At 42.5% G+C, this 25,769-nt stretch overlaps 12 protein-coding genes across 12 annotated transcripts; 5 read left to right on the forward strand and 7 right to left on the reverse strand.

Moving 5' to 3' along the window:
• Positions 1-355: 355 nt before the first annotated feature.
• On the reverse strand, positions 356-1,216 carry K450DRAFT_244575 (uncharacterized protein). The gene has a single exon (XM_051589611.1). It carries the CDS (start codon positions 1,194-1,196, stop codon positions 669-671), a length of 528 nt encoding a protein of 175 aa, XP_051444020.1. The 5' UTR covers positions 1,197-1,216; the 3' UTR covers positions 356-668.
• A 3,169-nt stretch (positions 1,217-4,385) lies between these two features.
• Positions 4,386-5,122, forward strand: K450DRAFT_175713 (uncharacterized protein; the record flags this gene model as incomplete). Its single annotated transcript, XM_051584224.1, has 3 exons — positions 4,386-4,622; positions 4,704-4,942; positions 5,017-5,122. The coding sequence occupies 3 exons, from the start codon at positions 4,386-4,388 to the stop codon at positions 5,120-5,122; spliced, it is 582 nt and encodes a 193-aa protein (XP_051444021.1).
• A 366-nt stretch (positions 5,123-5,488) lies between these two features.
• On the reverse strand, positions 5,489-7,561 carry K450DRAFT_244583 (uncharacterized protein). The gene is made up of 9 exons (XM_051589612.1): positions 7,228-7,561; positions 7,057-7,167; positions 6,897-6,986; positions 6,757-6,833; positions 6,574-6,694; positions 6,427-6,507; positions 6,258-6,358; positions 6,116-6,192; positions 5,489-6,047 (listed from the first exon to the last, which is right to left on the reverse strand). The coding sequence occupies exons 1-9, from the start codon at positions 7,523-7,525 to the stop codon at positions 5,579-5,581; spliced, it is 1,425 nt and encodes a 474-aa protein (XP_051444022.1). The 5' UTR covers positions 7,526-7,561; the 3' UTR covers positions 5,489-5,578.
• A 456-nt stretch (positions 7,562-8,017) lies between these two features.
• On the forward strand, positions 8,018-9,363 carry K450DRAFT_244587 (uncharacterized protein). The gene is made up of 8 exons (XM_051589613.1): positions 8,018-8,130; positions 8,191-8,279; positions 8,352-8,463; positions 8,528-8,609; positions 8,681-8,705; positions 8,762-8,858; positions 8,923-9,009; positions 9,069-9,363. The coding sequence occupies exons 1-8, from the start codon at positions 8,059-8,061 to the stop codon at positions 9,282-9,284; spliced, it is 780 nt and encodes a 259-aa protein (XP_051444023.1). The 5' UTR covers positions 8,018-8,058; the 3' UTR covers positions 9,285-9,363.
• A 2,145-nt stretch (positions 9,364-11,508) lies between these two features.
• Positions 11,509-12,642, reverse strand: K450DRAFT_244593 (uncharacterized protein). The gene is made up of 2 exons (XM_051589614.1): positions 12,161-12,642; positions 11,509-12,097 (listed from the first exon to the last, which is right to left on the reverse strand). The coding sequence occupies exons 1-2, from the start codon at positions 12,612-12,614 to the stop codon at positions 11,694-11,696; spliced, it is 858 nt and encodes a 285-aa protein (XP_051444024.1). The 5' UTR covers positions 12,615-12,642; the 3' UTR covers positions 11,509-11,693.
• A 133-nt stretch (positions 12,643-12,775) lies between these two features.
• On the reverse strand, positions 12,776-13,689 carry K450DRAFT_244595 (uncharacterized protein). Its single transcript, XM_051589615.1, has 3 exons — positions 13,456-13,689; positions 13,248-13,311; positions 12,776-13,183 (listed from the first exon to the last, which is right to left on the reverse strand). The coding sequence occupies exons 1-3, from the start codon at positions 13,611-13,613 to the stop codon at positions 12,890-12,892; spliced, it is 516 nt and encodes a 171-aa protein (XP_051444025.1). The 5' UTR covers positions 13,614-13,689; the 3' UTR covers positions 12,776-12,889.
• A 332-nt stretch (positions 13,690-14,021) lies between these two features.
• K450DRAFT_244597 (uncharacterized protein) lies at positions 14,022-15,928 on the forward strand. Its single transcript, XM_051589616.1, has 5 exons — positions 14,022-14,483; positions 14,552-15,057; positions 15,125-15,333; positions 15,405-15,503; positions 15,595-15,928. Exons 1-5 carry the CDS (start codon positions 14,313-14,315, stop codon positions 15,837-15,839), a joined length of 1,230 nt encoding a protein of 409 aa, XP_051444026.1. The 5' UTR covers positions 14,022-14,312; the 3' UTR covers positions 15,840-15,928.
• Position 15,929: 1 nt separating this feature from the next.
• K450DRAFT_244610 (uncharacterized protein) lies at positions 15,930-17,967 on the forward strand. The gene is made up of 3 exons (XM_051589617.1): positions 15,930-16,670; positions 16,758-17,096; positions 17,165-17,967. The coding sequence occupies exons 1-3, from the start codon at positions 15,969-15,971 to the stop codon at positions 17,639-17,641; spliced, it is 1,518 nt and encodes a 505-aa protein (XP_051444027.1). The 5' UTR covers positions 15,930-15,968; the 3' UTR covers positions 17,642-17,967.
• On the reverse strand, positions 17,968-18,677 carry K450DRAFT_244618 (uncharacterized protein). The gene has a single exon (XM_051589618.1). The coding sequence runs from the start codon at positions 18,542-18,544 to the stop codon at positions 18,293-18,295; it is 252 nt and encodes an 83-aa protein (XP_051444028.1). The 5' UTR covers positions 18,545-18,677; the 3' UTR covers positions 17,968-18,292.
• A 1,298-nt stretch (positions 18,678-19,975) lies between these two features.
• On the reverse strand, positions 19,976-20,877 carry K450DRAFT_244623 (uncharacterized protein). Its single transcript, XM_051589619.1, has one exon. It carries the CDS (start codon positions 20,829-20,831, stop codon positions 20,109-20,111), a length of 723 nt encoding a protein of 240 aa, XP_051444029.1. The 5' UTR covers positions 20,832-20,877; the 3' UTR covers positions 19,976-20,108.
• Positions 20,878-21,004: 127 nt separating this feature from the next.
• K450DRAFT_244625 (uncharacterized protein) lies at positions 21,005-22,097 on the forward strand. Its single transcript, XM_051589620.1, has one exon. It carries the CDS (start codon positions 21,015-21,017, stop codon positions 22,047-22,049), a length of 1,035 nt encoding a protein of 344 aa, XP_051444030.1. The 5' UTR covers positions 21,005-21,014; the 3' UTR covers positions 22,050-22,097.
• K450DRAFT_244627 (uncharacterized protein) lies at positions 22,098-25,297 on the reverse strand. Its single transcript, XM_051589621.1, has 13 exons — positions 25,189-25,297; positions 25,022-25,123; positions 24,840-24,942; positions 24,723-24,754; positions 24,608-24,662; positions 24,393-24,527; positions 24,161-24,322; positions 23,996-24,091; positions 23,801-23,902; positions 23,308-23,733; positions 23,121-23,238; positions 22,839-23,064; positions 22,098-22,753 (listed from the first exon to the last, which is right to left on the reverse strand). Exons 1-13 carry the CDS (start codon positions 25,239-25,241, stop codon positions 22,147-22,149), a joined length of 2,217 nt encoding a protein of 738 aa, XP_051444031.1. The 5' UTR covers positions 25,242-25,297; the 3' UTR covers positions 22,098-22,146.
• Between the last annotated feature and the right edge of the window lie 472 nt (positions 25,298-25,769).

The following is a 25,769-nucleotide window of genomic DNA, read 5'->3' on the forward strand; positions in this document are numbered from 1 at the left end:
ACAAATGTTTGACTTTGCAAAATTACTTTATGGTAAAATTTTAACCTTTTTTTTCGTGGTTATTGAATTATTTGGCTTTTATACACGATTTTCCTGATATGAAAAGGTTATGTCAAACACAATCATGACGCCGGTTGAGAGATTGTAGTGGTATGTGGTCGACTTGGTGGTTGTTGATGTTCAGCTTGTAGCCGCACAAGCTCAGCTCGCATTTCTTCAATGAGCGTCCCGTCCTCTGCCAAAAATGGCTGAATGGTTGCCTGATAATCCTGGAGTGCTTGCGCCTTAAGAAATTGACTGATTTGATACTGCTGTTGCACCTCCGCATCTGAGATTCCTTGGGACTTGTTCGCAAAGTGCGGTATAATACGAGAAAGAGCCACATTCAAGCTATGGTACAAATGTCTCGTCATCAACAGCATTTCGTGCAGTAAGAAAGGGTGTCCTAGAACACGTATATCGCATGATTTAGGTGAAGCCAAAATGTTGAGTTCAATGGCGACGAAGACAGTAAGTAGTATAACTTTCCATCGAGTGACCTTCATAGCAGGAGCAAAGAAGCCGACACCAAATTGAAACAGTCTTTTGTGTTATTTTATAAATAAACGGGAAGAAGATACAATGGATGAGTAAAGAATTTACAAGCATAAAAGCGATCTCGAAAATACTTACAAAGACATGACATGGTCCTGAGCCATTTTTCGGGCAGATGCTTCCATACAATCGATTATAGTGGCTGAATTATCTACAAACTTCAAGTTCGGTCCCATGCGATTATAAATCTCTCTCCTCTTATCATCAGTCAAAGTCTCGTATGCAGTTCGCAGCCGGACAAAGTTTTCCATAGCTTCTGGATCTGGGTTCTTGTCGGGGTGGTATATTAAGGATAGTCGTCTGAACAGTCGTTTCAGTTGGCCAAGGTCCAGATCCTGACAGCTTGCACCAAAGTGTTGATAGTAGTTCATAGGAAGGTCACGGAAGGTGATAATAAGAGTTCCCAGTATACCGATGACATAGAAGATGGAGAGTAAGTAAGCCAGCTGTCTGCCTCTCTTAAAAGGTGTCTTTGGATCCCTGTTTGGGAACATGCGGTAGCAAGTGGTCAGACACCAGACAGCAATCCGCTGTGGGACATCAAAATACCAGAAGGCCATCTGCAGCCCAGGTAACTGCGTGAAGGACATGCTGCTTGACATGGGGAGATAGCCAGGAGATTAACTTGCCATTCTGTTGGCAAAAATCCACCTGGGTTCCGAGCAGTCACACGTACAAAGATGGGGTTTCCATGGTAACAGGTGGTAATATCATGATCGTACGCGAGGGGATGTTTCTAGCATATCTTCGTCATGTTATACCTCTTCCAACCACAGCTTTTCTATTGTAGATTTTATTTTATATATCCAAGACGTATTGTACATTGAATGCAGAGCTAGTAACTCAATTTTGGACAAAGTAATTTGCATCCCTAAGCATATTAGGCAAGCACCATCGGCTGATCATTGCAAAGACAATTACAGCGTAAATAAACAGCAATATTGCTTTATTCGCTTGGGGCTTGACAAGCCATGATTAGGAACAGTATTTTGAAACTTCAATTGCATCCATCTTTTATGAAGAATCCGAAAACGCACAAATAACTATGTAGCCACAGCTGGTCATTACGTATATAAAGGGATCATAACTGATATCACCTTGAGAAACTAGAGAAGGTCAAATAATAAAAGTGAAGACAATTAGATGATCGGCATCATCGTTGGAACAGCATTCGTAAATTTCAAAGAATGATATCAAAAACGTTACCAAGCTTCAAAGGTTTTCTTAAGCATCAAAGAAATACAGCTGCAGACGTTTCACAGATCATGTGCGTAGACTGCAATTGAAAAAAAGGGATTTTGTACTCCCCAGTAAACTTTCCCTCTTTGTTTTCCGTCGAAGCACCATGATCAAAGCAGCACTAAGATCTGTAATAGTCTTTTTGCTCCTCTTTCTATACCTTTTTCTGTATGAGATTCCGGTATCAACGTTCAACGGCTTAAAAAATCGAAACAGAGACAAGTACCTGAAGCGGATCTTGGATGAGAAATTTGAGGAGCTGGAGGAGGGCATGTGTTTGATGTTAACTCAGTATTTCGAATGCACAAATACAAAACTATTCGAGGTGCTAGAGACAGTAGAGTTCAACGGAATAGAATACAAAATAATATCCTTGGATCCAGGTGCGCGTGTACAAACTGAAGGCTTGTGTTTTTGGAAAGGGAAAGTCAAGAAGTGTCTCTATGCACCAAATACCGGCGACTTGAACGGTGGTGTCAACAGATCATTCATTATTTAAACTTGCATCCTCTGGCTCAACGACACACTGGTTTCAGTAAACCTACAGAGAAGCATCGACAGCATGTGAAGCCAATGTTAGCCGGGCTTAAACAAGGAATACTGTATGCCTACAACAAGAATGCCAGATTTATACAGCATCCATCGTGAAATAGCACATCAACCAAGTGGACATCGAACCGTCCTTGGAGAAGATCTGGCTATTGTACAACGAACTCAGCCCCATACCCAGAAAAAAGCTATTCTGTAATGTGGATGAACCGTCCAATTGTGATAACCACATAATCTAAGAATGTTTATATGATTCGCTTCTAAGCTAGAAATCAACGGTAAAATTAATATGATTTTGACAACCCTATAAATGACAAGTTTTTTTGTGTTTATTTGGTGGATTAACGTATAATGTGATATAGCCATAGTCAGATCCATAAAATCATGTAACAAATAATCTTGACAAGCTTATCTTTTGACGAACGAATGATATCAATGAGGTGAGTTTGAACTGCTCTTCTGTCTGACACCGAAAATCGGTCACGCTGCCTTTCCGTTTGAGACTGCCAATTTTTTTTGTTGACCTCAGACCTCTCCATTCCAATTTTGAAGAGGAATCGCTTGATTTCCACAAAGAGCCTTGTCAAATTTGAAGACTTTGGCAAGAATACGATCAGATAGCCGAGAAACGAGCTTTATATTGACAGAAAATAGGTTCGTTGTCGTTCATCCACCCAATATAGGCAAAGGGAAAGTAGCACTCATAGGCAATCCCATCTCCACAATCATCTCCACAACTTTCAGATAGCTTAGATGGAAAAGGTCAGTGAAATTACTTGCTTCAGTTTATAGAGGCTTTACCATGGATTTGAAATTGATATACATGAATTGGATTTTCTTTTATCAGAAACAAACTCTCGAAGATACAAAGGTAAACTCTAAAAAAAATGTGGGGACGCTGACCATATAAAATTTCGGCAATTGACTTTTGTTGGCAACTCGTTCAGGAGGACTTGATAAACACTACGGATGAACGTAGACCTTCCGTAATGGCTATTCCAGTATCGAAGAGAAACTCCAATCTCGATGATAATTGGAAGGTGGTAGGTAGTCCACCCCGCAAAAATAGCTTCCAACTGCCTTCCAGTCTGGGTATGACGAAGCGATCTTCATTAGCCAGTATTAAAGGCATCGACATCGACAGTGACAAAAATGGATCCAGTGGACAAGCAGATCACCCCCTTTCGTCATCTTTCACACGTAGAGGAAGCAATGCCGGTCAATGGGTGTCTATGGGCGGTTTCCAATGGGAGGGACCATCCATCTTTGATGAGAATAATGAAGAGCGTAGCCGAAGCATCAAAGCTGTGCCAATGGTACCTGACGTTTCCAACGAACCGATTTATCGAGAGCAACGAAGCTTTTCTTTCTCTGTTGGCCAAGACCCTTCCTTCTTTGGCTACGACGATTATGATGAGATCGAATCAACTCTCAGTAGCGTCGCTTACCAAAACCAACTTGCTACGATGGAAGAAGAAGATGAAACAGAATTCGATATCATGTTGAAGGACCGCTTACGATCCCAGTCCACCAGTGCAACTTTAGGCTTGTTGTCAGCACAGCATGCTCATTTGATGCGTGGTGGCGGTGAACGACGAGGTTCCGAACAATTAGACGAGGCAATTGCCAGACGCCGTACATCCTCCAATGCAATTGATGCTACGTCGAAGCTTGGTTCCTCATTTGGATCTCAACGCTCCTCGTTTCTTCAACCTTCCAGTTCTCTGTCTCAATCATTTGGTTACCAAGACTATACTGCTATCGAACATCAAGTACAGCGTAAAATGTCACAATCTGAGCAGATGCCAGGTTTCCAACACCTGCATCCAATGCAGCAAATGCAATATCTTTCTGAACAGCTGGATGCCACTAGATTGAATGGACAGCCCCAAATGCCATATATGAACGCCCCTTACCCCAATCATATGATGCCCATGATGCCCGATCCGAATCAAATGGGAATGCCTTTACCTCATCCCGGATTCCCTATGTCACCATACATGATGGATCAGCAACACGACTACTATAGTCCTCCTGTACCGAGAGACCAAGATAGAGGGGTTTCATACAAGCAGGTCTCTGAACAAGCCCAACTTTTCCTCGTGGAGTTCAAGACGGCTCGCTCGGAGGTGTTTTATGTTGCTGATCCCGAACAGTTGCAAATACGAACTGGAGATTTGGTCATTGTAGAAGCTGACAGAGGAAAGGATCTTGGAAAGGTGATTTCCGATCCCCTTTCTGTAGAAAAGGCTACTGAACTTGTCAAAAAGCACGTCCAGCAACAGCAACAGCAGCAACAACACCATAGTGAGCACATACAGTCACCTTCTGATCCTGCTCAATCTGAACAAACATCACCAGTTGAGGGCGAGACTGACGCTGAGACTGAGACCAAGCCTTTGGAACTTAACCCGAAGCGCATTTATAGATTGGCGCTTCCTGGTGAAGTCGCTATGTTGATACAAAAATCCGAAGATGAGCAGAAGGCTCTCACTCTTTGCCAGATCAAAGTAAAGCAGAAGAAATTACCCATGGAAGTAGTGGATGCCGAATACCAATGGTTAGTTATCTTGAATGGAATGTAGCAGAAGATTTTCCAATGGTAGAAAGACTAATTTTTCATTTTCCAAACAGGGATCGACGCAAGTTGACGTTTTACTTCAATTCTGATCGCAGAATTGACTTTAGAGAGCTTGTTAGAGAGCTATTCAAGATATACAAGACGCGTATCTGGATGTAAGTGTTACCCATACAGCAACACCTGAGGAGGGGGGTTGGGGTTTTCTTCCTTTCACAATTGGTTTTAACTTTGTGTTTGATTTCCTAGGTGTGCCGTTTATCATGATGGCCAATAGAACGCTCAAATGATCTCCAATGTTGCTACTTCCTGATCTGCAACCCCCTAACTAGAAATCGCTTGTAATTCGTTTTCCCACACAATTAGCTTTTCCTGTACAAACCTGCCTTCCCCTTCTCTTCTCTTTCCACCTTTACACGTTCTTGGCGAAGAGTTTCACTACAGCGCATGAGAAGAGCGTCACCGCATTGCTCTTGTACCGTGACCAAAAGTAATAAACGTACCGTTTTTTAAAATAGCTCAGCAAACAAGTATTACAGTGCAAGAACGTCTCTTTATGTACAAGTCATTATAGGATAATAGGATATTAGGTCAAAGTGTTTGTTGGGAGGAAGCATTTTAGTAACCGTCATCAGAATAGTCAAGGTTCCAGATGGCGACAGTGAAATCGTCGGAGCACGTTGCAAGTTGACCCACATCACGCTTGCACCAGTCGACTGCTGAAACTTCGGCTTCATGTCCAGTGAATTGGTGACATTCTTGTGGACGTCCAACCTGCCACACGAACGCCGTCTTTTCTCTGGATCCGGTCAGGAGGTATCGATCATCGGGTGATATTGACATTTGTACATAGAAACCTGAGCCAGTCAGGAAATCCGAGTTGGTATAACGCTGTTGCGAAAAGCGGATGTCTGTGATGTTTCGCTCATAAACGTGGTTGTCAGTGCAAAGGGTAAATAGTCGAGTGCCGGCGTTGTCCATAATCATATTCAGGATTCCTCTAGGTCTAGCCGAATCTCCGTCGTATCCAGATGATTCCACGCATTGAGCATCTCGTCCTGCTCTACAGTCCCAAAACTTGATTTGTCTGAAGCCATAAGAAACAATGGTTTAGTGTTGGCATGCAAAATCCCTCTACGGCGTACTTTAGCTTACCCGTCATAGCTGCCAGAGGAAGCAATGATATTGTCTTTGTATGGCAGGTAGAATGCGGCAGTGACCGATCGTTCAAGCTATATAAAAGAAATGTTCAGCCTACGATCCTACTCTGTTTAAAATATCTCTGAGATTCGCTTACGGGCTGCGGCTTTGATTTGGTAGGTAATGTCCTTCTTCGCTTCTTCGTCCGATTTTCATCATGTGCATATTGTATCGTTTTGATTGCGTTATGAGTCATTTCTAGGAACGAAGGTATTGTCAGTAATGATTGAAATGGTAGTGTCACACATATCAATTTGAACGCATACCTGAACCAGCAGTGCGTGCACCACATACTCTAGTGTCCCATAACTTTATGGCTCCATCCTTCGAGCCAGTCACAATCAAGTCTATAGGAAAAGAAGATGTTAGCCATCTGACAAGTCATACACTCGGATACGACTGATTGCTCTTACTCTTATTTGTAGGATGGAAGTTCGCGCACTTCAATGTCAAGTCATGACCTGCCATAACTGAAATGCACTCGTGTGTCTCAGCGTCCCATAAACGTGCAGTTCGATCTCCAGATGCCGTCAGCTTTGTCGAGAATTAATGTCAGTATTTGCTCGAATCAAATCTACAGCATTACCAAAAATTACCAAATGTTCGTCATCCTTGCTCCACTTTACATCGATGACGGCGTTTCCATGAGCATAGAACTGTTTTCTCGCGGTTTCTGTGGGTGCAATGGTCAGTCAAAATTGCTCAATGTGCTGTTCATTCCAAAATCGATACCCACCATGTTCAACGTAGGCATCTTTGTCGGTCTCCAAAATAGATATCTTCCCTGCTTCGTCTGCTACTGCTAGTAGTTTTCCATCTCTCTTGACTAGACAAATCCAATCTTTTCAGTAAAACTTGGAAAGGTATCGCAGCCATGAAATTGTTAGCGCACTTACCATGGTTATACTCGCACGAAAATGGTGGGCACGGTTCGCCCTCGTCGTTCAATATCCTATATCGATACCGTTCGTGTGTTGAAAACAAGCTTAGAAATGGGTCTCCTGACACTATAACAAATACTTAGTATATAGAACGTCGACAAGTTTCGAAAGGTAGCAAGTACGTACATTGTATTTTTCTTCGCAATGCTAACGGGTCAAACATTTCCCTGTGACGAAGGGCTTGATGGTTGTTCCAAAATTGAGAATTCAAACTGAAACGATTAGGTGTACGTGGTAGAGCTTCCAGTTTAGCATTATAGTGTGCCCAGTCAAGCTCGTTTGGGAAACGCGCGTCGGTGATGGTTTGACATGGCTCTTTTTGTGGGTAGCTCAAGTAAGGGATGGGTGGCGCGTAACTGTCTTCTACCACATTTTCATCGTTGATTGCTGCTGATTTTCGCTTAAAATAGGCGGGGTTGAGCATGAAGCTGCTAAATTGCAAAGTCGAGGAGAAAAAAAAAAACGAAAGAGGGGTAATGAATAAAACGCGTCGAAAAAGTTCAATTCTCCGCGCTGGTTATTTGACAGTCACCTCCTCATCAGTTTTCCAGGTCGCCGCCGTGCTATCAAATATTGACAGCGTTTCGCAAGCTTGGATTTCTAAAGTCAAGTACTCGTTAACTACAATAGAGTAAAGAGAGTTGATTGCTCAGTCTCAAAGATGAGGGTTTCATGAAAAATATCTTCGGCAGTGATCTGAAAGTCCTGGGCTGGTTAAAAGAAATTTGTTCTCGCTATAACGAGCAGTTTCGGCTAACGGCAGCGCAGTATCTTTTATATCGTTGGTAGCATGGTCCCAAGATGACACATTCTCCCATTTTTAAAACACGAGTTTTTAAAAGAATGGATTTCGAATGTCTATTTTTTTTTTATTAAAAGCTGCTCACAGACCATCTGACCAACTACCAAGTATCAGCAGCGGGGAATCTTTGCAGCGTTGAAACACAGACGTTTTTCATGTCTGTACCAACACCTGCCAGCAGCATGAATGAAACTGAAGCTCTGCTACCGGCTCTACCGCAGAAAATAGTCAGTCAACTTCAATACTATGGCCTCTTCTTCCCTTCTAAATTCTAAACTTGTTCCTAGATCTTTTGCATTGATGTTTCGAATGACATGACAGGAGAGATCAGTCGTGTACTATGCGGTGGTGCGGACGATACCTTTCTAGAACCAACGTACGGTACAGTGGATTGTTAAACTTATAAATCAAGCGATTCTAACTATACAATACTATTGAAAACTTGTAGATCGAGAATTGAGGTTGTTAAAAGACTTATCCTGCGGTTTATAAGCTTGAAGCTCCTAGCAAATCCAAACCATGAATTTGCTGTGATTTTACTTGCAGAACGGGCGATATGGGTAAAATAGTCTTTTTTGTATGGCTTATGTGTCTATACTTTTTATGTTAACAGCAACATAACAGCATATGAACTTTACAAGCGATAAGTTATTACTCGAAGCTGCGATCGAAGAAATCGGTCCTTTGGGGACGTTCAGTTCCTTTGGTATGTCATCGGGTCGAAGCTGCACATAAATATGTTCTAACTCTAATGATGATTTTCTTCGCGGAGATCAGACATGAATAGTTTGCTAAAGACCATGTAAGGATTCATTAGCCCATGATGGTGACCTAGATGGATATCTAATGCTCTTTTAGACTGAGTCAAGTGGACATTAACAACTCCGAGCACTTTATACAAGCTATTGTCATATACGGAAGATCAGGCTGTATACCTAGCGACCCTAGCAAAGAAGTGAGAGAAAAGCATATTTTCTGAATTTATATGAAATGCAGTTTTTTTTTAACGAAATATCAAGCTATTGAGTCAAATGCAGTGGTGCACAAGCTTTGTGTTCGACATGCTCTATATTCATGAAAAGAAATCAGAAGTCAATTGCCCACAGGTATGTATTTGAATATGGACTCAATGTTCAAGACAGAGTATTGAACTTTGCTTGAATAGGATGTCTACAATCGTTGGCTACAGTTGGAATCGGATGTCTATCCGGGGTGGTTCTTTGATTTTGGGCGACTAGCGCGACGACGAATTGCTCTGGCTATGATGCAGTTGCTGGCTCATCCTTTACAACGGGCGGAACAAGAAGATATGGAAATCGAAGAGTTGAAAGATATCACTATGCACGAAGATACACTAATTCTTTTGGACGATGACGATTAAGTACTGGCAATAAAAAAAACTGTAATATTATTCAAATACGATACGAGGCTGTCATTTCCAATGCTAGTTTTCTAGGGTTTATAGGGTTCGTGTGATAATGTACATGTCATGTTTAGGCTGCTATTGATGTTTAGATTCGCTTCTTCTGTTGAATCACATTATTCTTCAGTCTCTGATGCCTTGGAATAGCTGTTTCGATCCGTTTGTGTCTCAGCAGCCACTAACCTGCTAAGCTCATCTTGGGTATCTTCTAGCTCGTTCCTCAGGCCAATGGTGTCTCGTCGAAGAGATTCCACCATGTTAGCATACTGCATCAAGTCCTTGTCTTTGTCCGATAGTAATGAATCCTTTTCTCGTATTCGTGCTTCCAGCCTATCCCTTTCTTCTGCTAGCCTCTGTGAATGAAGATCCAATTCTTGGTTGCTTGTATGCTTGCCATTCGTCCCCATGTCAGGTACATCACTTGACATTCGTCGATTCGAAAGAGATGTTGATGCTCGAGGGTTTACGCTTGCAGATCTATTTTTAGGCCGTGGAATCGAAGAATAGGATCTGTCAAGCTTATCTTCCTCTCTCGCTTTCAGAGCTTTTCGTAGAGCTTCCAAATCATGATCCTGCTCGTTGATGACCTCTTGATATTGGTGCTTTTGATTTTCAGCAATCTCAACAGCCTCTTCTAATGCTTGCTGAGCATCGATAATTTCCTTCTGAAGTTCCTCTATGGTATCTCGACAAGAATCGCAAACGTCATCCACTCCATGTGAGTTTGGTTCTGGTCGCTTTGAAGTTAACTCCATATCATGTAATTCTTCTTGCAAAGTATCGACAGTATCTTCCAAATCGAAAACTCTATCAGCTGCACTGTTAAGCATATCTTCTTTCTCGTCCAGTTCAAGCCGCTGATGCTCAATGGTTGCTGTAAGTTCATCTCTTTCGCCTGACCAGTCTCGCTCTGCAATAGTCAATTTTCGTCTCAGATCATTGACAGTGGCATCAAGTTGCGTAATTCGTTCATCTTTGGCGCGAGCAAGCACTTTCATCTCCTTCACTTTGTCTTCGTCTCTGGTATTGTTGTTCTGCTCGTTCAAGCTCATAATGTCCTCCATTAACGAATTGATCTCGCTATTCTTGCTATCAATTTCGGTTTGCTTGTTCTGCAACGCTTCCTTCAATGATGTCAGTTCTTCGATTTCTACATTACGCTCGGAAAGAAGCTTTTGTGCAGAGTCTAAAGAAGCTGTAAGCTCAGCTCTTTCTACTTTCAAATCGTCAATTTCCTTCTGCTTCGTCTTCAAATTAGCATCCAGTTGGGAAGTTCGGTTTGAGTATTGTTCGATTTCCCATCTCAGTTGGCTAATTCTCCTCGTTGCATCTACCATTTCGTCTTCACCTTGTTTCTCGCCGTATGAATGTACGCTTTCTGATGCTCTTGTAAAACCAGTCACCCATCTGTTGCGGCCTTCATCAAGTCTTCGTAAAATGTTGATCTGCTCTTCTTTATCATGGACGGTTTTTTTGAAGGCTTCATTTTCCTCCACAGTAGCGTCGAGTCGCTTTTTGAGATCTTCTATTTCAATATCGCGGTTTTGGATCATATTTTCCAAAGTGTCGTGGTTCTCGGCACCAACAGCGTTGTTTCCAGGCGCTTTCTGAGTACGTAAAGCTTTGAGTTCTTCCTCCAATTCACCCACGCGTTGTTTGTAAAGATCCAATTCGACAGTCTGTTCTTCAGCATTTCCATCTTGTTTGTGATGAAACAAGGTCACGCTTGGAGCATATGTTCCTGACGCGTTTACGACCACACTATCTGTATCAATAGAATCGAGAATGGTGTTCAGCTTCGATAGTGATTCATTGTTTTGGAGCATATGTTCAAGTGCTTGCTCGATCGACAATGTTTCCACGTCGTTTTCTAAAACTGCTTCCCGCTTCTCCTCCGTTCCATCTAACGAGTAGTTCTCCGCATTACTGGTTTCTTGGTTGGAATTGGACCTGCTCGGTCGAGATGATAACGGACTCTTGTCAGATCGCCAAAGTTTCAACATGCCCAATCAGAGTCCACTGGATCTGCAGGTTCTTGTTAGTGAATGGACAGTTGATGAGGATGAGTTTCGGTGCCAAAGGCAACTAAAGACCTTCTTTGGTGGTTCGCATCGAATAAATATTTATAAGTCCGCGTGATGCTAAAATGGGGAAATCTCGGGTCACCCATAATTGCGAGCTTATAAGCAAAGCTTTGACTTTAATGGCCATTCCTTGATGAACAAAGTAGAAAAGAAACAGACAATTTGGATAGCTTCAATATTTTATCAGTCGAAGGGTGTATTCGTCTTGCTGTACAGAAGATAGTAACTGCTAAGAAAGATTGCTACAAATAAACGCCATCCACCCTTTCAAATATTTCGCAATTTAAGAATTTACAATTGTTCCACCATTGGGATGCAATACAGATCCAGTGATATAGCTTGAGTCATCTGATGCTAGGAATATATAGCATGGAGCAACTTCACTTGGTTGTCCGGCACGACCTAGAGGCGTTTCCTTTCCAAAGGATTCAACTTCTTCCTTAGGGAAAGATGAAGGTATGAGGGGAGTCCAGATAGGACCAGGTGCAACTCCGTTGACACGGATGTTTTTAGACGCAAGCTGCTGAGATAGTGATCGAGTGAAGGCGACAATGGCTCCTTTAGTTGAAGAGTAATCGACCAAATTCGGTTTTCCTTTGTAAGCAGTGACCGAAGTCGTATTGATGATTTTACTTCCACCCTTCATGTGTTGCAAAGCAAACTTGGTCATGGAAAACATTCCAAGAACTTTTAAGATGGCGTTAGGGTCAGCATCGATGCTAGAAAGTCCAATCGGCACATACTACTTACTGTTGGTTTTGAAAGTTCTGTGAACCTGATCAAGGTCAAGGTCACCAAGAAAATCGCAAACATGCTGCTCAGCTGCATTGTTTACGAGAATATCAATGGTCTTGAATTCGCTGATATGAGAATCTACGACTTCTTTGCAGAGGTTGACGTCAGCAATGTCACCAGCCTTAGTGACAACCTTGGCGCCATACTTTCCGGCTAGTTTGGCTGTTTCCTCAGCATCCTTGGTCTCCTTTTCTGTGTGGAGGATAGTAACGCCATCTACACCTTCCATGGCAGCCATGACAACAACAGAGCGACCAATACCAGAGTCACCCCCGGTGATCAAAAGCTTCTGACCTTTCAATTTTCCAGCAGCTTTGTATGATTCACCCACAGCTGGAGAGGGAGTCATTTCATGTTGCAATCCGGGTTGCGTCTCTTGTTGTTGCTTGGGGAATGCTTTATCAGACATGGTGTGTTAAAAAAAGAATAATTTTTTTCTGCAGAATTTACTCTTGCATTTTTATAGACTTGGAGAGACACGTTTGTCAAGATGAGGTCGATTTTACTCATAATAGACGTGATTGAGAGACATGTTTGTCAAAATGAGGTCGGTGTTACTCACGATAGACGTAATTTTGATAGAAGATGCGAATTTTATTGTGAGAAGCTGCAGCGCTCAGACGCTGCTCCGACTTCATATAACACTATTCATATTACAACAATATTATCGAGTAATCATGTCATTCACTTTGATTTTTCACTTTCAACGCTCTTGAAAGGATATCCTCCAACAGAAGGCTTACTACGATCTGCATTCTCGTTGAGCTTATGCTGGTCAGTGTTAAACAAGAGACTAGCAAAACCAAACATAGCGATACCACCATTAATTAACGCGGTTGCAGTAAATTGGTGGCCTTTTCCGCCCAACGGTGGGTTGCTTGCTGTGGTCATTGCGAAGGCAGCTTGGATAGCAAAATAAATGGAGGCAATCACCATGACTGGTTTTTGTGTTGCCGGCTTACGGCCATCTTTGGTAACCTTAAGAAGTAGACAAATGGTCAGAGCAAAAGAAAATTTGGTTTTCCAATTTAGGCGTTCTTACGGGTAATGTTCCAGTGCTAACGAGAAGAATAAGTGCTAGGGTAAGCTGGCAGACTCCGACAGTCCTGAAGGTGAACAAGTCGTTAGGCACCGATCAGCGTGAAAAGTCCAACCATCCAATATTCCGTTTCCACAAAATCCAACCGATAACATTTTGTATATTGCAAAGAATCGTTTCCCATTAATCCTCCATCAGTCGACATACATACCTTGCAAGGACTTCTTCGGTGGCAGACTGTGATTCAGATCGTGCGTCTGGTCCCCAAGTTCCTAGTGCCATTTCCGGGAAGGCAAGTTGAGGAACGGCAAGCATTGTTAAGTAGCCTGCGGCGGCTACAGAGAATATATCTTTTGGGAAGAAGCTCATATTGAAGAGGGGGTAGGTAAAGAAGGATAAAGTCAAAGAAATGAAATCGGCTTGATGTAATAATGGTGCGTTGGCCAATGACGACATTGTTGTCCATAAGTGGTATCAAATTTTGGGAAAACTTGAAACACGATGTGTGGATTTTATGTATTTCGTTCAATTTGTGGATGAATGAATATGGTCGGCTGAAGCCGTACAATATGTTTTTATGTATCGCAATGCCATGTCATCAATGTGTTGCACTTCAAAATGTAGTGTCAATCAGCGTACGCGTCAGTTGACATTCACTGCTGGTATAGTTGAAACAATAAGAAAACAATACTTAATGCAAGTTAAATAATGTTTGATAGCAGGTATTTGCTTGAAACAGCATTACAATTTAGTAACATGGTTTTCTTGCTTCAACTGCGTCGATAAAACTTTACATCTTGTTGCATGAGGAAGGAAACCAGTGAATTACTGAAGAAATTAAGTATCTGGTCCAATATTGTATGTCTAGTTCTTGAATAATCAGATCAAATCGTGCTAGAAGGTGATTTAATGACATTGTCTGTATGGAACAATCAATGCCAGCTTGCATAAGCTGTCGGGTGATCAAATGTCACACCAAAAGTCACTTGCAAGCAGAGTGTTTAATTTCACACTCAGCGGGCTTTTGCAGTTGCTCTTCAGTTACGACTCGAGTCAATTCCAGTAGTAATGGACGACCTCTACCAGCTGACTGCCGAAGCAGTCAATCAAAACACCAACAAGGAAGACGCAGAAAAAAATAAGCATCGACAAGAAGAGGAGGATGTAGTTTTGAAGGCATTTAACAGCTTTGGATTTAGCAAACGGTGGGATAGTTTGTTAGATACCGTTAAAAAGCAGGTAATGCCGTATCATTGGACTCAATCCTGCGCAAGAACACCTCATTTTTAAACATTGATTGCATTCAGGGAGGTGCACTTGTGGATGTTACCAAGCGAGACTTGCAGGAATTCGCTACTGTGTTACGCGACGACATAGTCCAAGCAGGTGAAGATTCACAAAACGAAACCGGCGAAGAACACATTGACAAACAACAAGAACAAAACAATGGAGAATCAAGCAAAGGTTTCAATTTGTTTGAGGTATCTGCTGCACAATTTGCTTCTCTACGTGAAAGCCTTTCCAAGCTTAACACCGTCAACCTCGACCGAATGAGAGATGGCTTACAACACACACTGAGCAACATACCGACAAGCATGGAATCTATTCATTTACCCGGAAACATTAATATTCAGCAACTTCGAGATGAGCTTGCAGTGGGATCTAAATTCGCAGAACAGTATTTGGAGAAATTCGGAACAGATGCAGTTCAGGCATTGAGCAGAGCCATTACAGTGGTTGCCCCCGTAGATGACGAAGACAATGAATTTACATCGAAATCTACAGAGAACAATGCCAGTGGAAAGCGAATATTGTATGTATACCATATCATTTACTTTTTGAAGCGTCGGCGCTGTGTGTGACTGACAAAATCCATCTAGTGCCTCTCGCAAGGAGACGATACTAGCCGAGCTGCGAACGGATCATTCGGTTTACTTGGAACCACCTGTCAAAGAAACTGAAGAAGACGATGAAGAGAGCAAGATATATCACACATTTGTTGCTGGATTTAGTGTTGAAGAATATACAGATGAAATCGCCAAGCTGTTAGAAGAATACCCTGAACTTAGACAAGTAATGGATGAACTGGGTAAATGCACAACCTTACTCTATCGACCGGGCGTTATGGTGTTCCTAATGAATATTGTAATATCATGACAGTTCCTGTTCAAGTCTCATATAATGATTTTTGGCTACGGTATTTCTACCGAGTTTGGAAGATCGATCAAGAGGATGAGAAACGGAGGCAGATTGTTCAAGGTAAGCTCCGACGTGAAAAATGAATCATAGATCTCCTCTTTGATCTTGTGATATATTTGCTTACTTTTTCATTTCAACCGTATCCTACTAGGGGCAGATGCTCATGAGGAGGAGGATGCGGACTTCAAGTGGGATTCGGAAGATGAGGAGGGCGAAGGAGCAGGCAATGAGAAGAGCAAAATGCTGCAGGCTGATAGTACTTCGGCATCAACTGCCCAACCTACTGGAGTTACTTCTGATACAGAGTTCTCCAACATATCAGCTTCCAGTACAACCGAAGCCAGTCTTATTTCTGCTCCAAAGGACGATGATGATGAAGACAGTGATTGGGAATAGTTAACTTGTAGGTTGGATAGCATGTGAAAATTTCTATTGGACCTATTTTTTTATGTCATTAAAATTGATTTTGTGAAAATTCATTGAGTCTGAACCTTTTTATTCTTCTTCCCCACTCTGGTATTATACATGGCTTCCTCGTTACTGTCAGTGAGGGCCACTGGTCGTAGAATGGCTGCGACTTTACGCCCTATGCTGGCTTCTCGTCTGATCACTCGAGTAGCTCTTCGTCCTGCTGTATTGTCTCAAACCCCCAGGGCCCTGTCAACATCCGCATGTCGCTCCATTGCTTCCCCAATCGACATTAACTCACTCCCAGAAGACGATCCGCGTCGTGCAGAACGTTTCATCGATGAAACCGATGTAGTCATTGTCGGTGGTGGTCCTGCTGGTCTCTCCGCCGCCATTCGAATGAAACAACTCGCCAATGAAGCCGGCCAAGAATGTCGTGTTATGTTGATTGAAAAGGCTGGCGAAATTGGTGCTCATATCCTTTCTGGAGCTGTTATTGAACCACGGGCCCTCAACGAATTGATCCCTGACTGGAAAGAAAAGGGCGCTCCTCTCAATCAGCCAGCGCTTTCTGATAGTATGAGACTATTGACACCTACCTCGTCAATCCCACTTCCACACCCTCCTCAAATGAACAACAAGGGCAACTACATTGTCTCCCTTAGCAACTTTGTCAAGTGGTTGGGCGAACAGGCTGAAGAATTAGGCGTCGAGATTTATCCTGGCTTCGCTGCTAGTGAAATCATGTATGGTGAAGACGGCAGTGTTGAAGGCGTTTATCTCAACGATGTCGGTTTGGACAAAAACTTTGAACCCAAGGTACTCCCCAACAACGGTTATTCGTTATGTTATGTTGCGTTGCGTTTTCAAATTTATTGACATCTTCAATTTTCATCGCCATTTTAGGATAGCTACGAACGTGGTATGGGCATCAAGGCTAAAGTCACACTGTTGGGTGAAGGCTGCCATGGCTCTCTTTCCAAGACTTTGTTCAAGAAGTTCGATTTGCGAAAAGACTCTCAGCCCCAGAAGTACGGTATTGGCATCAAGGAAGTCTGGGAAGTTACTCCTGAAAAGCACGAACCCGGTAAGGTCGTCCATACCCTTGGCTGGCCTATGGATATACATTCCTATGGAGGTAGTTTTATGTACCACTTTGAACCTGAAAGACGCTTAGTGGCCATTGGTTTCGTGGTTGGTCTTGATTATGAGAATCCATACATGAATCCTTACAAGGAGTTCCAGGTGAGTATCGCGCTTTTCCCACGGTAATACGTTTGCATACAGAGTTCGTTTACTGACTCCGCCTTAAGCGATACAAACAACACCCATTCATTCGTAACGTATTGGAAGGTGGCAAGTGCATTTCCTATGGCGCTCGTGCATTGAACGAAGGTGGTTTCCAATCCATTCCCAAGTTGGTGTTCCCTGGCGGTGCCTTGATTGGCTGCACTGCCGGTTTCTTGAACTTGCCAAAGATCAAGGGTACTCACACAGCGATGAAGTCTGGTATGATTGCTGCTGAGTCTGCTTATGATACTTTGTTCGGCGCTACTCCTCACGAATCTGGACCCGTGGTCCTCGATTCATATGAAGAGAACATCAAGGACTCTTGGGTTTGGAAGGAGTTGTACGAAGTTCGCAACATTAAGCCAAGTTTCCATGGACCACTCGGTATGTGGGGTGGCATGGCTTGGTCCGGTCTTGACACAGTTCTCCTCAAGGGTAAGGCGCCATGGACCTGGAAGCATAAGAAGGCTGATTGGGAAGCTCTTAAGCCTGCAAAGTAAGTTGATACCCCGCTACGCACATCCGATACCTCATGCATTAAAGATTGTCGATTTGCCACTGATAGAGAATGCAAGCCCATTGAATACCCCAAGGCTGATGGAGTCATTTCATTTGATCTTTTGGAAAGCGTGTCACGTAGCGGTACCAACCACGCTGAGAACCAGCCTGTCCACCTCCGTCTTCGTAACAAGGATGTTCCCGTAGAGAGAAACCTTAAGGTTTTTGATGGACCTGAAGGGCGATTTTGTCCAGGTATGTTTACTACCATGCACCCGCGGAACCAAAAAAATAATATTAACAACTCTCTCTGAATAGCTGGCGTGTATGAATTTGTAGACGACGAGACTAAACCTGGCGAAAAGCGACTTCAAATCAACTCTCAAAACTGTGTCCACTGCAAGACTTGCGATATCAAGGACCCATCGCAGAATATTGATTGGGCTGTTCCCGAAGGTGGCGGTGGTCCTCAGGTAAGCCCGATCTCCTCAAAAGACACCTCTCTGATACCTTCTACTAACCAACTGATCTCCTAGTATACATGGACATAAATGATGCAAATAGTATAAGGTCGTTGAATTACTTTGTTTGGACAGTAGAAAAATACAAAATACGAATATAATCACAAACAGAGAGAAAACAGTACAGCTTGCTTATAGCTTTGCCATTAATGAAAGTATAAGCTGCTCGAAAATGCAAATTGGTTTATATATATAAAAAAGTAAACATCTGGATATATAGGTGCTACTGATCGTTAGCAATGTGTTGTTCTGCTTCTTTGGCCTTGTCATCATCATCTGAATTATCTTGGCTCTGGAGTTTCGGCGCAAGTAGTTTTGAGAGTTGCTCCCAAGGCTTATCTGCGAGTGATTCGTCCCGCGGAGACGGAATACTTGGTTCGGCATTGATGAGGTGGGGTATACCCTTGAGTTTTGTCATATCAACAGAAGTCATGGTGGTGGAAGAAGTTGCGAATTGAAGAGGAGGAAAACGAGTTGCCTATTTATATGACCAGCAGCACATCTATGGGAAGTGGCGAGGATCACTGGACCCCCCAACCGGTTATCTGTTCACCGTATCAATGAATCAACCACGTGCTTTTTCTTTGCCAACCACCACACAGTGGAAAGCATTCTCGTGACATGATAGAGCAACTTTTCCCTCTCTGAAGCAAAAATTGCGGAGGAAGTCGGTAAAATAGAGCTCTATTCCCAGTTGGGCATACTTCTTTCTAGCAACTGCGTTCAGGCCACAAATTGAGTTCAACTACTTGATGACGCTATGGAAATGTCACTCAAGGCTATCAAAGCTACGGACTTGCCCGCGGAACCGTAAATAGTCACTTACCTGTCACAATGAATCATCCACTCAAAGGTCTTCAGCGACACTGGTAAGTTGGCGTCCAATTTTTAAGGCTTGAAGAGCATTCATACACGCTTCTTGCCGTAAAGTTCTGATAAAAGCCATTATCGCTGTGGATTTAATGCACAACACGGCATAGTTCACGTGTAGGTCATCTAACCGAGGACCAGCTATTGTTGGTAGTACTATTTAGATCTGACACCAGCACGATGCATTCTTCCCATTACTCATACCAACAGTGTCTTGAAAGAGCAGTTTTCTGCGACCAGAAGAACATGAGATAGAGACACTCATCAAGGAAAAATGTACTGTAGGTTGCTGTGATAGAAGAGATGAGAGAGGTCCTTCAAGCAGATGCCTATTCAACTGTGCACAAAGCTTCTGTAGCACATTCGATACCGTGATGTACAGGGGGGACGGGAATATTTTGAGACAGTGATTTCCCAAATTTCGCTCTTTACAGATATTGACGTCGCGCTCCCCAAAAGCCCAAAGGCGCGTGTTGACGAGATGACATATGTTATGCTTCAACAGAATTACAACTTCAGATATAAGAGATATAATGATCGAGCTCCCAAGCAACCCTCACAAAAATCTTCATTTTAATCGTTCCTTGAGTCTCATACATTATCGTTTTAAAGTATAGACGGTCAGTCTTGTACACCGCAGTGTAATAAGTCAGTCGAGCCCAAATTTCAACATTGAAGGGCATGGTCTCTTATGCATAGAACGACAGATATCTTAGCCAATTCTGATCAAATCACTCTGAATAGATATCTTCTGCTACTCACTGGTAGGACTCCACGGGTATTTCACGCAGGCTTAATGGAAAATAACAACAATTACATATCTCGAAGAAAGGTCAACCGTGAAATGCAGGTGACCACAGCTTAAATGTTACAAACTCCCGCTGTTAAAACACAGCTGTCTTTCATTACTTTGCTTGTGAGTCTTATTCATCTATTTATTATTCATATTCCAATAAGTAGACTTTAAGTCTTATGAAGTATGAAATGTCTACTTTTATTAAAGCGCACGCTTTTTTTCATTGCTTCTAGCAAGTATGTCATTTACAGTTGAGTTTTTTATTATTAAAGAAAAGAGAGTCTACCGTGGTTTAGAATAAGGCGTAGCGCGGATACTCTCCTTCTTTGCTCGTACATCCAGATTACGTTCTTTCCAAGTGCTTTTGCGGAGCTTTATAGGTCGATTGCCAACATACTTGCCATTCATTTCCTTCCAAGCTTTGACAAAGTCATCTGCATCGTTAAAGCTGACGAACCCGTATCCTTTTGATTTTTGCGCTCGCTTGTCCATGACGACTTTTGCTTTTTGAAATGAAGGGAACTTCGAGAACGCACGGGTCAACATGTCATCATCCACTTCTGGGCCTAGATCTCCTGCAAACAATCGAAAATCGTTTGGATCCCATTCAGTCAGCGTTGAATCCTCCCAAGTTTCTCCTCCTGCAGTTCTTACGATCTTGGATGGCTTCTTTCCTCTTGCTCGATTACTGACTCTGTTGAGTTCTTCTATAGAGATTGGTTCAGGTAGTCCTTCTTTTGGTACAGAAGGCGTACCTGCGTCTCCATAAGATGGTGTACTAACACCTGATGTTGCTGTAGAGGGATAATAATAGTTATTGTATGCTGTTTGGTCGTAGTAGCCGTTGTACTGTGATTGATCGTAGTAGCCATTGTATTGGCTGTAGTCGTATCCTTGCTGGGCGTAGTATTGGCTCCAGTCATATGATGAGTTATCTCCAGCTGCTGCTGCTGCATTGCTATCCCACTGTGAATTGTCAGCTCCTGTTTGTTCTGAGCCGGACATTATGTACGATCTAGGGTATACAGTTGAAATGGACAATCGAAGATCAGGTAGGTAGCTGAATTATGGAAGAGTCCAGAAAATTGAATTGAAAGGCAAATGGGTGCACGTGACCCCTGGAAGCACCCACTTTTTTTTTTTTGAATTGATTGTCTGCTTGCTATTCACAGTCATACCTCATTCAATATGACCTCTCCATTCGTCCCTAGATCGAAATTTCTCTATGATCGGGTCATCAACTGGTTTCCAGGGCATATGGCGAAAGGCCTTCGTGTTATATCCGAAAGACTCAATTCAGTAGACCTCATTGTCGAAGTCCGCGATGCTCGTATTCCACTGTCCTCTATCAATCCCAACTTTGAAGCAACTATAGGTAGAAAGCCAAGAATGATCGTTTACAACAAGTTCGATTTAGCAGATCCCACCTCTAAAGCACCACTACTCGACGCATTTTCAAGATACTCTCCTCATACACCTGTTTTGTTCACAAGTTCCAACACAGACGCTGGAGTTCGCCGAATACTCAATCGAGCATCTCAGTATGCTGACAAAATACCTATGCTTACCGTCATGGTTGTAGGCATGCCGAATGTCGGGAAATCATCTTTGATTAATTCATTGCGACGATTGGGCGTTGGCAAGGGCAAAGCGGCTCCCACAGGTGCGCAGCCCGGTATCACTCGGGCTGTCGTTGGAACCATCAAGGTGCTTGAAGATCCTACGATTTACTTGATAGATACACCTGGAGTTATGGTGCCACATATTCCACAACCTGTGGAGTCACTCAAGGTGGCTGTTACAGGTGGCATACGTGATCATCTTGCAGACGAACAAGTCATGGTAGACTATCTACTGTATCGTCTCAATCAATTCGGTAATCATGACTATGTCACTCAATTCAGGGTACCTGGTGGACCGACCAATGACTGCAACCTTTTACTTGAGTCAATTGCTCGCCGAATAGGTGCGGTCGTCAAAGGAGGAGACTTGGATTTTACTATGGCAGCAAAATATTTCTTAAAGCAATACCGACTTGGCAAATTTGGCCAATATACGCTCGATGATGTTAGTCCAGAAGCGCTGGAACGCTTCTTTTCCGAATCCAGGGACTTTGATAAAGACATGTCGGCTAGCCGAAGGCAGGAAAAGAAGCTGGCCAAATTGCAAGCAAGAAAGGAGCAGCGGGAACGTCACTCTAAAATAATGACTGAAGTAGTATAAATGTACTTTACATCGTCGCATTCATAGATCCAACTAGAATCATTTTGCATATTTCAATTGTAATATAATCACACCAACAATGGCTTTCTATAATCTTCTACTTTTGTACATTTGATATGAGGAAAGCTAGTTCTTCGGCTGCTTCGTCTAATCGAGCCTCCTGCTCCCCACCTCCTCCGAAATGACCACGATCGGTGTCAATTCGACATAATGCTACAGCGCCTTTATGCTCTATTTCTCGCCGGAGCCTTGATATGTACTTTAGGGGTTGAGACACTTGAACTCTCTGGTCTTTAAGACCACCCGTCAATAGCACAGAAGGATAGCTACTTGCACTGGTGCCAATAATATTTTCGTATGGTGAGTAGCTGGCGATGTTTTCGTAATCTGCTTTATCGTCAGTCGGGTTGCCCCATTCTGGATATTCAACTTGAGTCAGCGGAAGGTCAGGATTAAGCATGGCCGAAAGAGGATCTACAAAAGGAACTCGAAGCACGATCGCTTTGAACAACTCTGGTCTCATGTGAACCATAGCACCCACTAGTAATCCACCTGCACTAGTGCCCATGGCTGCTAACAGTTTGGGTGATGTGAGGTTTTTGTCAATCAAATGCTCAGCAACAGCAATAAAGTCTTGGAAGCTGTTTTTCTTGTGGAGAAGCTTGCCATTCTCATACCAGTCTCGGCCAAGCTCACTTCCACCTCTGTATCAATGAGCATTGGAGTAAATTTGAGTTAGATATGAAAGAAATATGTCCACTGATTTCCGCAGGTACCTGTATTACTTGCCTGACATGGGGTAATGCAATCACCCATCCTCTTTCCAAGAGGGAAAAGTTTTCTATTCGGAAATCCGGATCGGTCGTTATACCGTATGCTCCGTAGGAACGCATCAACACTGGGTTTTTTCCATTCAGCTTGAGGTCTTTCTGATGCAGTAAGGTTACAGGAACCTGGGCTCCATCATGTGATTCGACATGTATTTGCGAGCAGGTATACTTCTTTCTATCGAATTCTATTGGAGAAAATCAGTAAGAAATCATTGAAGACGTTCGCTGAGGTAAAACCTACTATGGATGGGGTGCACTCGCACGGATCGAAGCGTCTGCTTATCCATATTGTATTCCCAAGTTGATTCGTGCTCGTATGGCGATGTAACAGAAAATCTAAAAGTATTTGTATCGAAATCCTGAACGAGAATACAAATTAGCGTCATTGAACTTTCTAACAGCCGTATTATCTGTTTCCTTTCACATACTAAGTTTGTTCCGGGATGGACGATGCAAAACCGTTCGGGTAACTCTACTTCAAGCTTGGTTCCCGTCTTCAAGTCGTAACAAAGTATCATAGGTAACCCATCGCGTCTTCCATATAGTACAATGCGATTTTTAAACAGATCAACGTCCTCTATTTTCTCGGTCGCAGATACTGTAATCAAATCTTTCCAATGTTGCATATCTGGCTTGTCTTGACCAGCTGTGACTAGCTTAAAGTTTTTGGCATCTCCAGCGTTTGTTAGAACATATAGCTGGTTGTCATGGTGATCAACAAAATACTCCAAGTTCTCTTTGCGTCCTTGTACCAGCTGTAATGAGGGTTGGAGGCCTTCCGAATAATCATGTAAGGCATCTATTAGCCGGACTTCCGAAGAAGATAGCGAGTTTGCATTTATCGTGATATATTTCTGCGCATCAAAAGGGCAATGTTACTTCAACCTTCTTGCCATGTACCTTGTTACGCTGTTAGCTCACCATATCCTTTGTGCTAGAAATGTCTACAAATGTTGTTTCATCTTTATCTTCATAAATGAGAATATCTTCTTCTTGAGAAGTTCCAACTATGTGCGCGTAAACCTTTATCGCATTGACAGCAAAGGGTTAGCAATGATAAGTTTAAGATCTGTTCCGTTTAAAACAATAGCCTAAGACCAGATCCATGGATCTCACCTTGTTTGGCCGAAGTTGGTCACTAGTGACAGTGTAATACACGGTCTTGTTATCATTAGCCCAAACAAAATTGAAGATATCTTCCAAAATATCGCCCTGAAGAGGTTAAAGCTTATAGTGTAAATGAAATGAATGCAGCAACAGCATAGCCGATTATATACAAACCTTTAAATTCATGGCGCCAGAGAGATCCTTGAAATGAAGATTTCCAACTTCCTCTCCTTCCCTCTCTGTTTGATATGCGAAAATGCTGTGATTCGGCGACAATAGCACTTTGCGTATTGATAAATTTGTCATTCTGAGATACTTGGAGTCAAGCAGAACTTCCTATAGTTTAAAGCGTATGGTTATTAGGAGAAAGTAAATAGCTGAAGTAACCACGTTTGCTATCAGTTACCTCTTGAGTATGCCCAATCAGCTTGCGACAGTACACCATTCCCGCCTTTGACGTCTTGGAGTAGTATTCGTACCCATGTGCTCGTGTTGATAATGGAGGAAGAAGCTTTGGTGTATGTAGTATCTTTTGCATCTCCTGTTATTATATAGAGTGTTGTTAGAGACGGAAAATATTCTGCTTTTTTGCAGACTGTGTTATATTAGACTAGTACATACTCTGCGTAATACTCTTTGCAAAAACGATGTGCTTTTCAACATATGATTTGAATATCTATAGAGACCTTAATAAAAATAAAATTGAACACAAGATTAAAGCAAGAAAATCACTTACTCATTCTCCTTCTGAATCAACTCCCATACAGCCTGCTCAATGATAGTCGTGTTGTCAGTCGATATGACGCATAATACAACACTCGCGTCTCGAATTATTGCTTAATCGGATACTTGCCCCATTGTTGATATCTTCAATCCATTTATATTCATCAATACGTTTATATCCATGATGTGTGGTCGAGACATTGTCTTGTCTAGGGGATGGCGGCGGCACGTCTCTGTCGTTGACACACTACAGCTTAATATCTTCTCGGAACTTGTACACTGGGTCAATGGATTTTGTCAAAAGCTATTCACCTTGCAAACTTTTTTTTTATGGAGGCTAGAATGGAACCATTCCTAACTGTCGCTAACTGTATAGGCTGTCTTTGCAATAACCCGGCATGGGCAAATTTGTGCCTTTGAGTTGGAACAGTGTCAGAACAGTAACTAGGTATTACATAAAAGACAAGGAGTAAACTTACACATGCAAATGCGTCAGGGAACAGAGCTTGGTACTATTCCAAAGAGGATTCATAGTGGATTTTAAGGAGGACGAATGTGTGTAATGTGTCCTTCAATTCATGCAATCGTTAAAGGCAATCAGGAACAAGTTCTTTTTGAGCCTCACCAAGAAAAATATAAAAACCAGCCTCAGTGTGGCTGCTGTGGCTAACTGGCAATTTTACTCTGAGAATTATTTTGCGCCAATGAAAAAAAATCATTATTACGATACCAGAGCAGAGAGCCTGAAATTTTTTTCTCGCAATCATTAGTAACTGGCAGGAGGAGAACAGATTCAAACAAGTATACTCACAAATAAAATAGTGGATATATTCGTGTTTTTGAAAGGCATTCGTCAGAATTCATTTTTCAAAGCTTGCCATTTTTATGAACGCTTACCAGTTTTGAGGCTGTAAATATCTTAATCATCTTCACTAGGAAGAGAAACCACATTCGTAGTGGCGATATGATATAGTGGTTGCTGTGCAGGCGGCCTTGCGAAAGCAATTGGACGTTGGTCACCGGCCCAGATAGATTGTGCAATTTGAAACATATTTTTGCT

Source organism: Umbelopsis ramanniana, assembly GCF_025399195.1.
Source record: "Umbelopsis ramanniana AG unplaced genomic scaffold K450scaffold_33, whole genome shotgun sequence".
NCBI lineage: Eukaryota > Fungi > Mucoromycota > Umbelopsidomycetes > Umbelopsidales > Umbelopsidaceae > Umbelopsis > Umbelopsis ramanniana.